The sequence below is a fragment of the Microtus ochrogaster genome, unplaced genomic scaffold (genome assembly GCF_000317375.1).
Source record: "Microtus ochrogaster isolate Prairie Vole_2 unplaced genomic scaffold, MicOch1.0 UNK48, whole genome shotgun sequence".
In the NCBI taxonomy this organism is placed as follows: Eukaryota; Metazoa; Chordata; class Mammalia; order Rodentia; family Cricetidae; genus Microtus; species Microtus ochrogaster.
Window position 1 is genome coordinate 875,436 of NW_004949146.1, and position 14,241 is coordinate 889,676.

Consider the following 14,241-nt stretch of genomic DNA (forward strand, 5'->3'; position numbering starts at 1 on the left):
AGAGAGAGAGAGAGAGAGAGAGAGAGAGAGAGAGAGAGAGAGAGAGAGCCCACTCTGATACAAAGATCCTTAGCCTGGAGTCAGGTCAGGCTGGGCTATCCTGTTCATGGCCTTGGGGAGTTAAACTGGCCTTGCATTCAGTGTGGTTGGCCAAGCTAGAGAGTGAGCTTGCCACAGCCACAGGTCATCCGGCACCTCTAACAGTACCTGCTGCCTTCCCTCTGCATGCCCCCACCCTCAGCCAGGCTGCCGCCCCCTCTTGCCAGGTTGCTCTGAACAATGGCGCTGTGTGCTGTGTGGTACTAACGATGCAAGACTCAGTAGGTCTGAGGACTAAGAAAATCAGCCTGTGTCAACCAAAGGGAATTCACACCACCACCCCTCAACTCTGGTGTGTCTGCAAACCTTAAGCGCGGGGCATCACGTGCTTTCTCGTTTTGTATTTTCTCAGCTCGAGTGGCCGGTGTCAGCAAAGACAGGACTGGAAGCGACGAGAAGAAAGCGAAGGTGAGCTCCTGACCAGCCAGGAGGCTCTGCCCCGTGCTGTGTCTGCTGTGGAAAGCGGTTGTCTCTAGAGTGCAGCTGTCATTTAAAGGCCGCTGCTGTTTACAAAGGCAGAGTTTCTCTCTTGATAATTAGTTAATCAGTTCTTCCTCTTGTCATTTCCTCATAGTTTAAATAGAGGCGCGTGTGGTTTTCTGTGATGAATGTTGGGACGTGCATTTCCCACCCTTACTAGCACCGATCTAGGCTCAGTAAACACAACGTATTTAATATCTGCAGAGTACACTGGGCGATCAGAGAGGCGTGAGCGAGAAACAATCTTCAGACAAAAGCAGGGAGGATTCTGGGTGAGCCCTCGAAGAGGAGAGCTGGGAGGCAAATGGGAGGAGCCCTGCTGTCTCCCACCCACCCCACCCCAGAGCAGGAAATAGCAGACCTGGGAAGAAGGGTCAGACAAGCTGAGTCTAGGGAGAATGGGCAGGTGGCCTTGGTTGCTGAGTTGTTTGTAGAATTGCTTAGGCTCTGAATTAGCAGCACCTCCTTGAAATGGAGTGTCGAAAAGTGTGGGATGGAAGACACAATTTAAGAAAAGCCTTTGTCAGTCTTCTGCACCCTAGCCCAGTAGGTAAAGCATCCCGAGCCCCGCTCATCCTTTGTTTCTTAATCTGTAGTCCACTCCCTCCATGATTTTTTATCTTAGAAACCCCTAAAGCTGTGCAGTGGTGTCTTCCTGAAAAAATCCCACCACGGCCCAGATTGGATCCGCTGGGCAGCCAGCGTGAATGCGGCCTGGAACTACCTGGCCTGTAGTGGGCGCCAGAGCCTCAGTGAGTCTCCAGAGGTGGCTGCTGGTGCTAGGATCTGGTAGCGGAGGTTGAGGACCACTCCCAGAAGGCCCTGCTCTCCACTCTTTAGGACTCCTTGTCATGGGTGCTCAGAGAGAGGCAACTGAGCCCCGTGCAGAGACTTAGCCCTGCCCCACTTCTTGAACCGGGAGCGACAGCTGCGTCAGTCAATCGTGATGCTCATTTTGCTCCTGGGGAAGGGTCAGGGAGTCCTGGTCTCGCCTTGCACACAAGTGTGCATGTACTCTTCATGTATGTGTTCATTCAGTACACAGTCCCTGCCCTGGATTGGCTCACAGGATAGCAGGGGCAAGGCTGGGCCGAGAATGCTGCCCGTGGAAGGGGTCTTGTCCAGCTAGGGAAGAAGGAGCTCCGGTACCCGCTCTAGTTTTTCCCCCTTGCCCGTCCCTCCTGACACTGGTGGCACAGAATGGGCCCCAGCCCCTTCAGCGAAGGGACGAGGAAACACACAGGAACAGCACAGAAGTCTGGTCAGGACTCCACGGAGCACCCCACACTTGCGGTTCTTTATTCAAGGGTCTGGTCTCACCCTGCATCATATCAGGGCCACCCTTGCTGGTCAGAGTCCCCAGAGCAACCGTGAGTGTCAGCCCTCAGCCTTTAGGTATCCCTGGTTCAGGGAGCCGGGCCCTGCTTGCAGAACATCCAGCCTCACAGACACTCATTTCCTCGGGTGGAGTATGTTCTGGTGTTAACTTTGGCCAGATCAAGACTCTCTAGATAGCATTAAGATTAGTTTCACCTTCGTTTAATCAGAAAGTATGTATGTATGTATGTATGTATGTGCGTGTGTGCGTGTGCCTATACATGTTGTATGTGTGTGAATGCCTGTATGTGCGTGTATGTGTGTGCTCCTGTGGCATGTGTGTGTCCCCAGAAGCCTCTGCTTGACTCCAGCACAGTCCTCTTTAAAGGATTAGGTTCTGTTGGCATGGCGGAAAGAGAAGGTGGGTGTCAGTGAGCCCCAGTGGGTGTTTCTCCTGAGGCTGAGCTGAACATCTTGCTGCCTTCTCTCCGACGGTCTCCCGGTTCTTACCGAGCACCCTTAAGCCAGTGTTCTGCAAGTAGAAGGCACAACAAGGCCCAGTTGCTAGAGAAAAAAAAAAATGTACCAGAACATCTATCCGTCTTTAGCATCTCTTTCAGAAGTTCTGTGCTGTGTGATTTTAATCATGTCCATCCCACGGCAGCTGTGCAGCTTGTGTAGCTGATAGAGGACAAGGTTGCGGTCCTTTCTGACTGACAGTACTGCTTTGCCCTGTGGCCCGCCTTCTTTATGTTTAGTTTTTTTGTCCTTTGTTTCAGTTTGTTTCCCTCCCCCATTGCTGACTTTTATTTTGATTTTATTTATCTTTATGTTTAAGACATCCACACCCTCCTGTGCTAGAACCCTGAGCAATAGGCCCTGCCTTAGCCCCACACGCCCCAGTCCTGGTAGCTCAGACCCTTTGATCAAACCCTCCAGCCCTGCCGTGTGCCCTGAGCCAGCCACCTCTCCTAAACACGTCTCTTCTGTCACACCCCGAAATGGCAGTCCTGGAGCAAAGCAGATGAAACTCAAGGTAAGGAAATAACCGTTGGTGAGGCGCAGGCTGCTGTCCCGTGGTGTTCAAATGCTCTTGTCCCCTAAACTCACAGGCAGCACTACATGGTTGAAGAAGGGACAGGGAGGGGACCAGGGACTCGGGCCTGTGCTTCCTGCCCCCTCTCCCCTAAAAAAAGCAGTCCCCAAGATAACCAGAGGACCCCGGCCTGAAAACCGAGGCTCTAAGCTGAGCACGGTACCTGATGCTTGGCACCAACTCCAACACTGAGGAAGATGGAGCTACAGAGTAAGTTACAGGCTAGCCTGGGCTACAGAGTGAGTCTCTGTTTAAACATAAAAACAAAAAAAGAAGCCAGGTGTGGTGATGCTTTTAATTTCAGCCCCTGAGGACTAAGATGTGGGGGCCAGCCCAGAATACAGAGAAACTTTTTTTCTTAAATAAATAAAAATAGCCACCGGTGGCAGCGCACACCTTTAATCCCAGCAAAGGCAGTAGGATCTCTGTGAGTTCTAGGCCAGCCTGGTCTACAGAGCGAGTTCCAGGACAGCTAAGACTGTTACATAGTAAAACCCTGTCTCAAAAGCCAAAGTTAAACCGTGCAGTGGTGGCTTGCATATGCTTTTAATCCAAGCACTTGGGAGGCAGAGGCAGGCAGAACTCTGAGTTCGAGACCAGCCTGGTCTACAGAACAAGTTTGAAGACAGGCCCCAAAGCTACAGAGAAACCCTGTCTCAACCCCCCCCCCCAAAAAAACCAATTAATTAATTAAAAAATAAAAATAAATAACAAAGAAAACCTCAGGTCCTTCTAGAGTTCCTATGGTAGCTGGCCACACCTCCAGGTGGGTGCATCCATCCCAACAGCTTCTTCTCTCTCTGCTTCCTCCGGAGTTTGTGGTTCATGTGGTTTCTTTGTGAAGTTCATACCCCATCTAATGGGCATCTAACTGACCACCAGATCTGTAGCCACTCACAATCCGCTGATTGTGTCTGCCCCACCTGTGGCTCCCAGCTTTCCGCCAGTGTTCACCGCCAAAGGTTCTTAGCACACCTAAGGAGTCACAGAGACCCCAGGGCCATGGAGAGAGAGAAGAAAAAGACGTGGCTTGGCTGTTGCGTGCTCTGCTGAAGGCCGAAGCACAAGTGTCTTCAGGAGGCCTCTGGTGAACCCAGCCTCCATCAGCTACATCTGTAGTGAGGAATCTGAAAAGGGGTGTCCCCACAGCCTGGTCTTCCTGGGTCAGCCTACTGGTCTACCCTGACCCTGGTCTGGCTCCAAGCACTGCTGTCATTTTATAACACAGGCAAACTCACAATTCATCCAAGAGGAGACAGGAACCTGATACTTGATGTGCCGGTGAATTGGGGGTGCTGTGTGCCCCACAAACCCTTGAGACTGTGCAAGACCCTTCCAGCATCCACCTCCACCTTCACCTTCTTCCAGTCGAGGTGGGAGGGTGGGGTTGACCTTTCCTTGGTGATAGTCAGTCACCTTTCCCAGTGGTGAAACCTTTTACCCTGATTCGGTTTACAGGGGGCCGATGGTAAAACTGGAACCAAGATCGCTACACCTCGGGGAGCAGCCCCTCCAGGCCAGAAGGGCACATCCAACGCCACCAGGATCCCGGCCAAGACCACGCCCAGCCCAAAGACCCCTCCAGGCTCAGGTGAGAAGGCTCTCTGGAGTCTTAATCCAGAAGCTTCCAGGAGGTGTAACGCTTGCCTCAGGAGGCCACCGACAATTAGAAACCCCTGGCACGGACTAACAGTTTGCTGCAGTTCGCTGAGCGCTGGAGCATCTGTCTGAGGTGGACAATGAACCCTTGCCTTTCAGCCAATGAAGAGATCTTGCTCATTTTGAAAGCATGACGAAAACACAATCGTGTGACTAATGAGTGTCAGGGAAGGAGCATGCCCCCTAATCCTTAGCTCTGGGGAGGTAGCCCCAGCATGAGGTGTTTTTAGGTCCCTTGCCGCTTTGGAGGAGCAGTAGCCGGGGCAGGACATCGTGCGGATCTCCCACAAATCCACCTCATGCAGCCTGGATGTTAGGAATCTTCTAACAAAATTCAAGGGTTTTAGCTGAGCACTGACATGCCATGGTCATTACTCCGGCCTCCTGTAAATAAAATCCAGTTGGCATTGAGAACCTGACCAGGGGGGGCTTGAGAGATGGCTCAGTGGTTAAGAGCATTGCCTGCTCTTCCAAAGGTCCTGAGTTCAATTCCCAGCAACCACATGGTGGCTCACAACCATCTGTAATGAGGTCTGGTGCCCTCTTCTGGCCTGCAGGCATACATACAGACAGAATATTGTATACATAATAAATAAATAAAATATTAAAAAAAAGAGAGAGAGAACCTGACCAGGCTACAGTGGGCTGTTTCATGTCCAGTAGAGATACCAGGAACAGAAAGAACCCCTGGGGAGCTGCTCCCATAAGGCACTTGGTGCTATGTGACTGACTCTGTGCTGTCTGGCCTGCATTTGCTCCCTAGTGGTACCCAGGAGACCTGTGGGCCTCTGTGTCTGGCCTGGCTCTTGGTGCCACTGCCATCCTGGCCAGAGGCAGCCCCTATTGCCCGCTGCATGCTTTTGCCTGGCATTGTAAAGGGTACAGCCTGCCAGTTGGGCTGTATTTACACTAAGTAACTGCATCTGCTATGTCCCTTGTGTGCTGATGATCTACTAGCATTAACGGCGCATCAAGTGGAATTTCATCCCTGCGCTTTCCCTCAGCGCTGTGCTGGCCTGGAGCGAGTTCTCGCCTTGCTCCTCCAATCTCACCTGTCCTTAGGTGGCTCCACACTGATGGCTGCATCTTCCTCACTGGTCCCGCACCTGTTCCTGCTTCTGTCTCTTATACTAGGTGGACCAGCCAGATGCTGCCACCTGAAGAACTCACAGAGACCCCTGTGAGCCTGATTATAATGAGGCTGTCTGTGGATTTTTCTTTTTAAGCTTCCAAGCAAGAGCAGAGAAAACTACCCCCTGCAGGGGCAAAATCTGAGAGAGGTAATTCCGGGTCCACTGCTCTGGGTGGGCCGACCCTCTTGGTGTGCATTCTGCCCCTATGCTTGTCTGCAAGGCTGGGAGGGCCTCCTGCTTCCAAGCCCAGGCTACCCCAGAGAGGCCCAGGTTCGAAACATCATGTTTGCTTTTCTCCTCAAGTGTGGTTTGTACTGGGGGCATCTGTGTATACCCATCCTGGGTGTCTGCATTTCCTTCAGGGACTAGGGCTATTTGTGGGGTGGGGAGCATATGCCTGGAGACATGTGGGAGTGCTGGAGGTTTGGACTGTCTCGAACCTAAGCTCTAGTGGCAAAGTGTCACTGATAGGCAGAGGGTTTTGCTGAGCTGAGTTTTTTTTTTCTCTTTGTTTCTTTTTCTTTTGTTTTGTTTTATTCTGGTCTTTTTGATGGCATAAAACAAAGCCGAAATTGAGGACTAACACCCAAGGTGTCCTTTAACCTACATGTACACATCATGGCCTGCATGCTCCTGCATTCATGTGACACACGCATCATGGGACATATACACTGCACACATCAAACACACACAGAAAATTTTGACACTACTGAGCATGTGGTATCTTCAGCATTTTTCAGACTTGATCAATATTTTGCTCTTAGAATCTTAAGAATACACTACTTCACGTAAATATGTAGTAAAGAAAATGGCCGAAGTAAGTTTAGAGCAACTTCAGAAATCATTAGAAGTTCTTGGGCTGAGTTTTTTTTGTTTTGTTTGTTAAGAAATGTCATTTCTGGGTTGGGAGATGGCTCAGTGATTAAGAGCACTGGCTGCCCTTCCAGAGGATCTGGGTTCAATTCCCAGCACCCACATAGCAGCTCACAACTGTCTGTAGCTCCAGCAACCTCATACAGGCTAACCAATGTACATAAAATAAAAAATAAATGTCATTTTGAAAAAAAGAAGACGAATTATATTTCACTCTGAGATGTTACAGACAGATGTGAGCCGCCATGTGGATGCCGGGAATAGAATCTGAGTCCTCTGGAAGAATAGCCAGTGCTCTTAACTACTGAGCCACCTCTCTGTCGAGGGTCTAAACCCCTACACCTCTCCACACACCCCCAATACCCTTCTCAAAATAAGGTCATGAGGGCTCTGATCCCCCACATCTTTCAGATGAGGACGTGGGCATAGTGAGGGTCATTGGCTCACTCAAGGTACTTCGCTAGTGTGAAGAAAAGAACATAAGTCACCACCGTCCTGTGTCCCAGGGGATATGTAGGCAGAGCTAATCCCAGAACTTTGATGCTTTAGGGGTTACTAAGACCTGGAAATGGAGACTGAACATTGGTGTATGGGCAGAGATTGACTTCAGTAAGCGTGTTTGCTGTGATGTTTCTCCTGCAGGTTGGAAAGCCTAAGAAAGGCCAGTTTTGCAGGCCTCTATCAGATCTGGATGGGGGCCCAAAAATTTGCATATCACAGGTCCCACCTCCTGCCGAGAACAGCAGAGGTTTTCAAACACAAAACAAAAAACCCAGGGGTGTGGTGGCTCAGTGAACTCTAGGTGTGTCCGTGGCTTACTTAGTACTAGCACAGAAGGGTGTGGGGGTGAAGGACGAAGGGAGGAGGGTGGACAGAGCCTGCCCAGAAGTCCAGGCAGCCTTCCTGGAACTGATGGTGTTGGGAAAGGTGTGTGGGGAAGGGCATTCGCGGACTGGAACCACAAGGCAGGGTTCAGCAGTGGGGGGTGTGGCTTGTATGGAAAGCTCTGTGGTTCCTGCTTCGGCAGCCCTACAGTTAGAGGAGCCTGGATGTGCCCCTGGCGGCCTCAGATCTGCCCTGTGAGGGAAGGGTCTGGAGGTTCCCAGCTTGAAGGCTGCCGTGGGGGCCTGTCATTGCATCACCTCAGTTAAGGAAGGACAGGTAGAAGGGGGTTTGTGGAGCCACACCCCATCACTTCCTTCTTCAAGGCGAGACCTCGGCTCAGTGAAAGGGGGTGACACACAGCTCGCTAGAACCCATCTCCTGACTTCAGGACACGTCAGGGCTTGGGGAGAGACGGGCCATCCCCGGAGGAGGTACCATGTGTTGGAGCACTAATGAGAATGCAATCTCTTTATTGAGAAAGAGTTGTCACTGTGTCTAAGTGACAGGGCAGGAGCAGACACTTCTTCATAAATGGGCCTCTCCCAGATTCCCCTCTGGAGCCTAGCAGTGGGTCACACACACACCCCACCCCCACCCCCGTCCAGTGGCCTCAGGGAATGGCCTCAGTTCCTTTCTCTCTCCCCACCCTCCAGGTGAACAACCAAAATCCGGAGAACGCAGCGGCTACAGCAGCCCCGGCTCCCCTGGGACCCCTGGCAGTCGCTCCCGCACCCCATCCCTACCGACGCCGCCCACCCGGGAGCCCAAGAAGGTGGCAGTGGTCCGCACTCCCCCCAAGTCGCCCTCTGCCAGTAAGAGCCGCCTACAGACCGCCCCTGTGCCCATGCCAGACCTGAAGAATGTCAAGTCCAAGATTGGCTCGACTGAGAACCTGAAGCACCAACCAGGAGGTGGCAAGGTAAGGACTTGACCAGCTACTTGAGTCAGGTCAGGGTGCAGCCTCCGAAAGAGCCCAGCACACAGGCCACCAAAGCATCAGCTCCTCCCTCCCTCTCTTTAGCCTTGCTAATTGGACAGTGGATTTCCCTGGGGACTGCCCAGATTGGGCTTGGTCTTCCCACTTGGTTCTGGGGAAATTCGAGGTTTTACTATATGACTGTCATGAAATTTCGAGGCCCTGAGGCACCCCCTTCCTTGCTTTTCATCTGAGCATTGTTCAGGCTGACTGACGTGTCCTCAGGGTTCTAGAATCTGTGACTGAGAGATTATGTGGGTGTCAGCAGGCCTGACTCCCCGCTGAGTTTCTCCCGAGTCGTCCTCTGTGCACCCGGGATGTCTTACCTTGAGTCCTAGGCTCATTTTATGAAGACATTAGCCCTGTGGGATTGGGTTCACTCTCCTGACCTCATTTCAACACAGTCCTTGATCTAAAGGTCTTATCTCCAAACATAGTTCCATTGTGATGTTAGGGTGTCAACATGTAAATGAGGGAGCACACAGTCTGACCCCTCCCACCCAGCACCTGAGTAAGGGAAAGCCAATGAGGGACTTGACGCTGTGATCCATTGCTGAGTCTACTGTCCTTGTCTTCTGGACAGCGTACTCCTGGGGCAACACACCTCAGGGGTGCTAAGGCAGCTCCGCAGACTTTAGGGACAATGCTTAGTTGCTGGAGGGAAGTTGGCTATAGCCCCCATGGGTACTTGCCTGAAGTCCTGTGTTTTGTTGTGGGAAAGCCTCAGGCCCTCCCATTCGCTCTGCACAGTGGGTTTTGCACAGCATCTGGGTCAAAGGACATAACTCGTGTCTTCTTTTCTCCAGGCCAGAGGCTGGCTTTAGGTTAATGTCACTGGGTATCAACTTGGACCATTGACTTGGTCCTAGCTTGTGAACCCTGAGAGTCACCTGTGCTCTCTGACCCCCGCAGATATCTACCAGCCAATTTCAGAAGGGGCCCTGGAGCCAGCTGTGGCATTTGAGAGGACCATAAGCTTGAGGCCAAGCCTCAAAAAAAGAGGCAAGCGTATGGTGGTACAAATCCTTAATCCCAGCACTCAGGAGACAGAGTCAGGTAGATCTGTAGTATGTGAGTTCCAGGCCAGCCTGGTCTATGCAAATGATCTGCAGGCTAGCCTGCTTCAGAGAAAAGGAGGAAGAGGAGGAAAAAAAAAACCCACAAAGCCACATGCTCGCCTCTGAGGAAAATGAACAATGCGATTGTAGTGACTTGCTTTAGCAAACAGGCACACGGTGGCCATCAGCACCTTCCTGGTCCCAGTCCCAGGCCCTGGAGCTCCTCTGGTAGCCACCAGCTGCCCATACCCCCAGTGACAGGACGAAGCTGTGGGTGTGGAGCTGGACCCTCCCCGGGGAAGAGGACCAACGGGCAGAAGAGGACGTGCGTTCAGAACACCACGGCCAGCAGCTCCGCGTGCCGCTCCCACCTCTGAGCCATGCCTACGCAAAGGCCCCTCTTGCGGAGGAAGAGATGATGGTGGTTTATTTGTTGCTCACTTGTCGTATTGCAGGGGCTGCTGGAGGGAGGGGGAAAAGTGTCTCTTGGCAGCAGCTCTGGTTCCATTAAAGATCCCATTGTGGCTTCCCATGTGGTTTATAGAAGGAAAGGTTCACGGGACCCGCATGGCTTGGTCAGGACTTGAGCAGAGTTGACTCCGAAGCCGCCCGGAGTCTCTGTCGGCACCACAGCTGCCATCTGTCATTTGACTTCATTGTCTCCAGACCCCTAGTCCTCATCCACTTCTCAAAATGACTGTTAGGGCCGGCAAGATGGCTCCAGAACCCCCGTGGGTGGAGAGAACCGACTCCTGCAGGCTGTCCTCTGAAGTGCGCACCCAACAGATTAAAAATGTCAAAACAAGAACAAATGGCCTTGGGCAGCGGTGGCGCACACTTTTCATCCCAGCACTGCCTCTGGCAGAGGCAGGCAGATCTCTGTGAGTTCGAGGCCAGCCTGGTCTACAAGAGCTAGTTCCAGGACAGGCTCCAAAGCTATAGAGAAACCTTGTCTCGAAAAAAATAAAAAACAAGTGACCTCTTAGAAGCTGCATCTCGGGACACCTGTGACTGTCAGTATCCCGGGTGTCAGGAGTTAGGACTTCCCAGACTCTATGAAGCACCCTAACTGGTTCTCCCATCTTCTTTCCCAGCCTCAGCACCAAGACTAGGAGGCAGACCCATCAGGGCTTTCGTGGGACGCATAGTACACAGTACCTGCAACTCAGAGAGCTTGAGCCTGACAGCCTGTCTCTTCACCACCCCTCATGGCAGTCTCGGCTGCTGCCAGGCCCCTGTCCCTTCTGCCCCTTTCTGCCCCTTTCCTGTTCATGCCCCTTCCTTGCCGACTCTTCCTGTTCCCATTGGTTCAGGTCCTGGACAGCACTGTGTCCAGTGATCTCTGTGACTCTGGTGACCCCAAACTGGGCTCCTCAGTCTCACCCCTGCTGCCTACCCCTTGGGAACATCAGGTTCTTGCTTTATCCTGAACTGCAAGGCCACCACCAGCTTAGAATGCTCTTCCCTCATCTCTCTTCCCCCTGAACTCCCCTGTCTAGTTAGCCTTGAGCATCCTGATAACTGAAGGGAGCTCAGCTCCCCGAGGCCTTGAGGGCAGTGAGCCCTCACGAAACAGGGCTGCTGGGTGTCATCAAGGACTCAGCAGAGCCTGCAGTGTAGGCAGAGGATGGCTGCCCTGTCAGGCCCTGCCCAGTGTGTGAGGTGGCTTGCCAGGTTGGACAGCTCTTTCAAATGAATACCAGGAACTGGCCTGAACAGGGAGTACAGCATTCTGCAACATTCCGCAGAAGGAAGGGCTCGGCCGGCCCCATCTGAGGAACTGTGCTGGGTAGTAGTGATGTTTTGCCCATATCCTCAGAGGGCTAGAAGGAACAGCGTGACTTGTCCTGGGAACGGTGACAGCATGGGAAGTGACAGACAGAGCCAAGAATAGCCTCCCTCACATTCTTTGAGGGCAGGAGGGTTGTCCTAACAAGCCTCAGCCCTTCAAGCAAAGAGCTACACAATGACAAGCCATTTATTTTGGGTTGATGGACAGGGCCGGTAATGCCCCCTGATGAAAGATTCTCAGAGAGCTGCGTTGACATCTTGGGTCCCTGGAATGTTTGCTTAATGAGACCCTATCTCAGAATCATTAACCGCCGGCCATGAAAGGGCAAAATTCTAAGAGTCCTGAAGAGTAGGGCCAGGGATGTAACTCCATTGGCAGAGCGTTTGCCTCGCATGCATGAGGCCCTGGGTTCAGTCCACAGCACCAGATAGACACTTCGTGGTATGGTGCAGACAGGAACTCCCAAAACTCCAGAGAAGCAGGAGGATGAGAAGTTCAAGGTGGAGCTCTGTTGCTTGGATTATTATTATTATTATGTGTAATGATTATATAATATAATAATGTGATTTTAAAAAGAGCCTGGTGAGATGGCTCAGTGGGTTAAAGGTGTTTGTTGTCAAGTCTGACCACCTGAGTCCAGTTCCCAGGGCCCATGATGCTGCAAGGTGTCTCCCGCTTGCAGGTTGTTCTCCAGGCTTCAGGCCCCCACTTCCCCCACAGAAAATGAATAACATGGCCGGGCAGTTAAGAGCGCTCGCTCTCGCAAAGAACCAGAGTTCCAGTCTCAGCACCCACCATGGACAGCTCACAACTGCTTGTGACTCTGGCCCGGGACATCTGCCACTTTCCTCTGACTTCCTTGGGTATCACACAGACAGACAGACACACACACACACACATACGAACACAGACACAAACACACACACACACAATAAAAAGTACACTGGGGTCGGCGAGATGGCTCAAGTGAAGGGTGCTTGCCACAAAACCTGACCACTTACCTGAGTTTGACCCCCAGGACCTGGTGGAAGGAGAGAACCAACTCCAACAGGTTTTCCTCCGATGACCACAAGCGCACTGTATCACACTCACGTCTCTACAGCCGCACAAATAAATACATGTAATTTACATTTTTGGGGGGGACGGTTCGAGACAGGGTTTCTCTGTAGCTTTGGTGCCTGTCCTGGAACTAGCTCTGTTGCCCAGGCTGACCTTGAACTCCCAGAGATTCGCCTGCCTCTGCCTCCAGAGTGCTGGGATAGCTGGGATTAAAGGCGTGCGCCACCACCGCCCATGATTTTCATTGCTACTTTGTAACTGTAGTTTTGCTACTGTTATGAATCATAATTAAATATCTGTCTTCCAGTGGTCTTAGGTGACCCATAAAAGGGTCGCTCTTACCCCCAAGGAGTTCTCCACTCAGGTTGAGAACCACTGCTCTAGAGAATGGAGCCCTGGGAAGCCCACCTTAGGTCGTTCTGTCCAGTGGCTTCTCACGGGGCATGAAATGCAGCGAGTGCTGTATTCTTGGGATGGAGGAGACCACGTGTTGTAAGTATTCGTCCGTGACCGGAGCACTTGGAAGGTGGAGGCAGGGAAACTGTAGTTCAAGGCCAGCCTCAGTTAAATAGTGAGTTCAAGACCAGCCTGGGCTACCTTCAAAAAATTTAAATTATAGAAATTCACATGTATTAAGTAACAGGAGGTGACAGTAAAGTAAGAGCTGAAAGGCCATGCTAGGGGTGTGGCTCAGGGACCCAGGTCCCCTCCTGATACTAACACCTAACCTGTAGCCTGGGATCCTTGAGAACCTGTAGCCTGGGATCCTTGAGAGTTTGTCTTGTTCTTTTGTTTTGGCTTGGTTTTTTTTGGGTTTTGTTGTTGTTGTTATTTCGAGACAGGGTTTCTCTGTAGCTTTGGGGCCTGTCCTGGAACTAGCTCTTGAAGATCAGGCTGGCCTCGAACTCACAGAGATCCACCTGCTGAGCCATCTTGCTGGTCCATTAGTATTAGTGGTATTTAGTTTTTTGAGACTTGCTATGTAGAAGAAGCTACATAGGTTTGCTCTACGATTCTCCTGGTTCAGCCTCCCGAGAGCTGGGGTTACAGGCATAAGCCGCCACAATTGGTGCATAAGTATTCTTCTTTAAGGCCTAAGAAGATCATAGGGAAAATGTGAAAACCTTTATCTGTTAATTAATTAATTCTGGGACAGGGTGTCCTGTAGCTCTGACTAACCTTGAACTCACTCTGGAGCCAAGGATGACCTTGAAGTCACTCACCTCTACTTCCTGGGTGCTGGGATTACAAGTGGGAGCCACTTAAAACAACAACAACAGGCTGGGCGGTGGTGGCACACACCTTTAATCCCAGCACTCAGGAGGCAGAAGGCAGTTGAATCTCCGAGAGTTCCAGGACAGCCAGCGCTGTTTAGTGAGACCCTGTCTTAAAACGAAAAGAAAGAAAGAAACTGCACTTCTTTCTAAACTAGTTTTTGGCTAGTGTTCAAGCATGGAAGCAGCCTGGTTGGCTGAGCAGTTGGAGCGCTCCTCTGAAGATTTCCAAGTCCCACACGGGACACAGCCTGAGACTCCCACAAGTCAAAAGTTTGCAGAGCCTGGGAACACCAAGGGCAAAGGGGTGTTATATTACAGGTGACCACCAGGTGGCGATGGAGCGCTGTAGACAGCAGCCTCCACTCCTGGACCACCCATAGTTGCTTCTCTGCAATGGTTATCTTTCCTGCTCCCTTGGTCTTTTTCTATCTCTCATCTCGGCTCATTTCTCTGTTTCTGTCCATCCCATTCTCCTCCTTCACCACTGGTCATATGGAAATATGAGTTTTTAAAATTTTTTAACATTCATTTAATTGT

The 14,241-nt window shown here is 51.5% G+C and overlaps 1 protein-coding gene across 12 annotated transcripts in view; it reads left to right on the forward strand.

The window, feature by feature from the left end:
* Mapt (microtubule associated protein tau) overlaps nt 1-14,241 on the forward strand; it is a 101,787-nt gene that overhangs the window by 69,762 nt on the left and 17,784 nt on the right. For 11 of the 12 annotated variants that reach the window (XM_026777193.1, XM_026777195.1, XM_005369396.2 and 8 more), the window contains 3 exons: nt 452-507; nt 4,451-4,583; nt 8,196-8,461. In XM_026777193.1, coding sequence (XP_026632994.1) covers nt 452-507; nt 4,451-4,583; nt 8,196-8,461 — 455 coding nt within the window. Of the gene's footprint in view, nt 1-451; nt 508-2,734; nt 2,933-4,450; nt 4,584-8,195; nt 8,462-14,241 lie in introns of all 12 variants that reach the window. The other variant, XM_013354566.2, reaches the window with a different exon arrangement.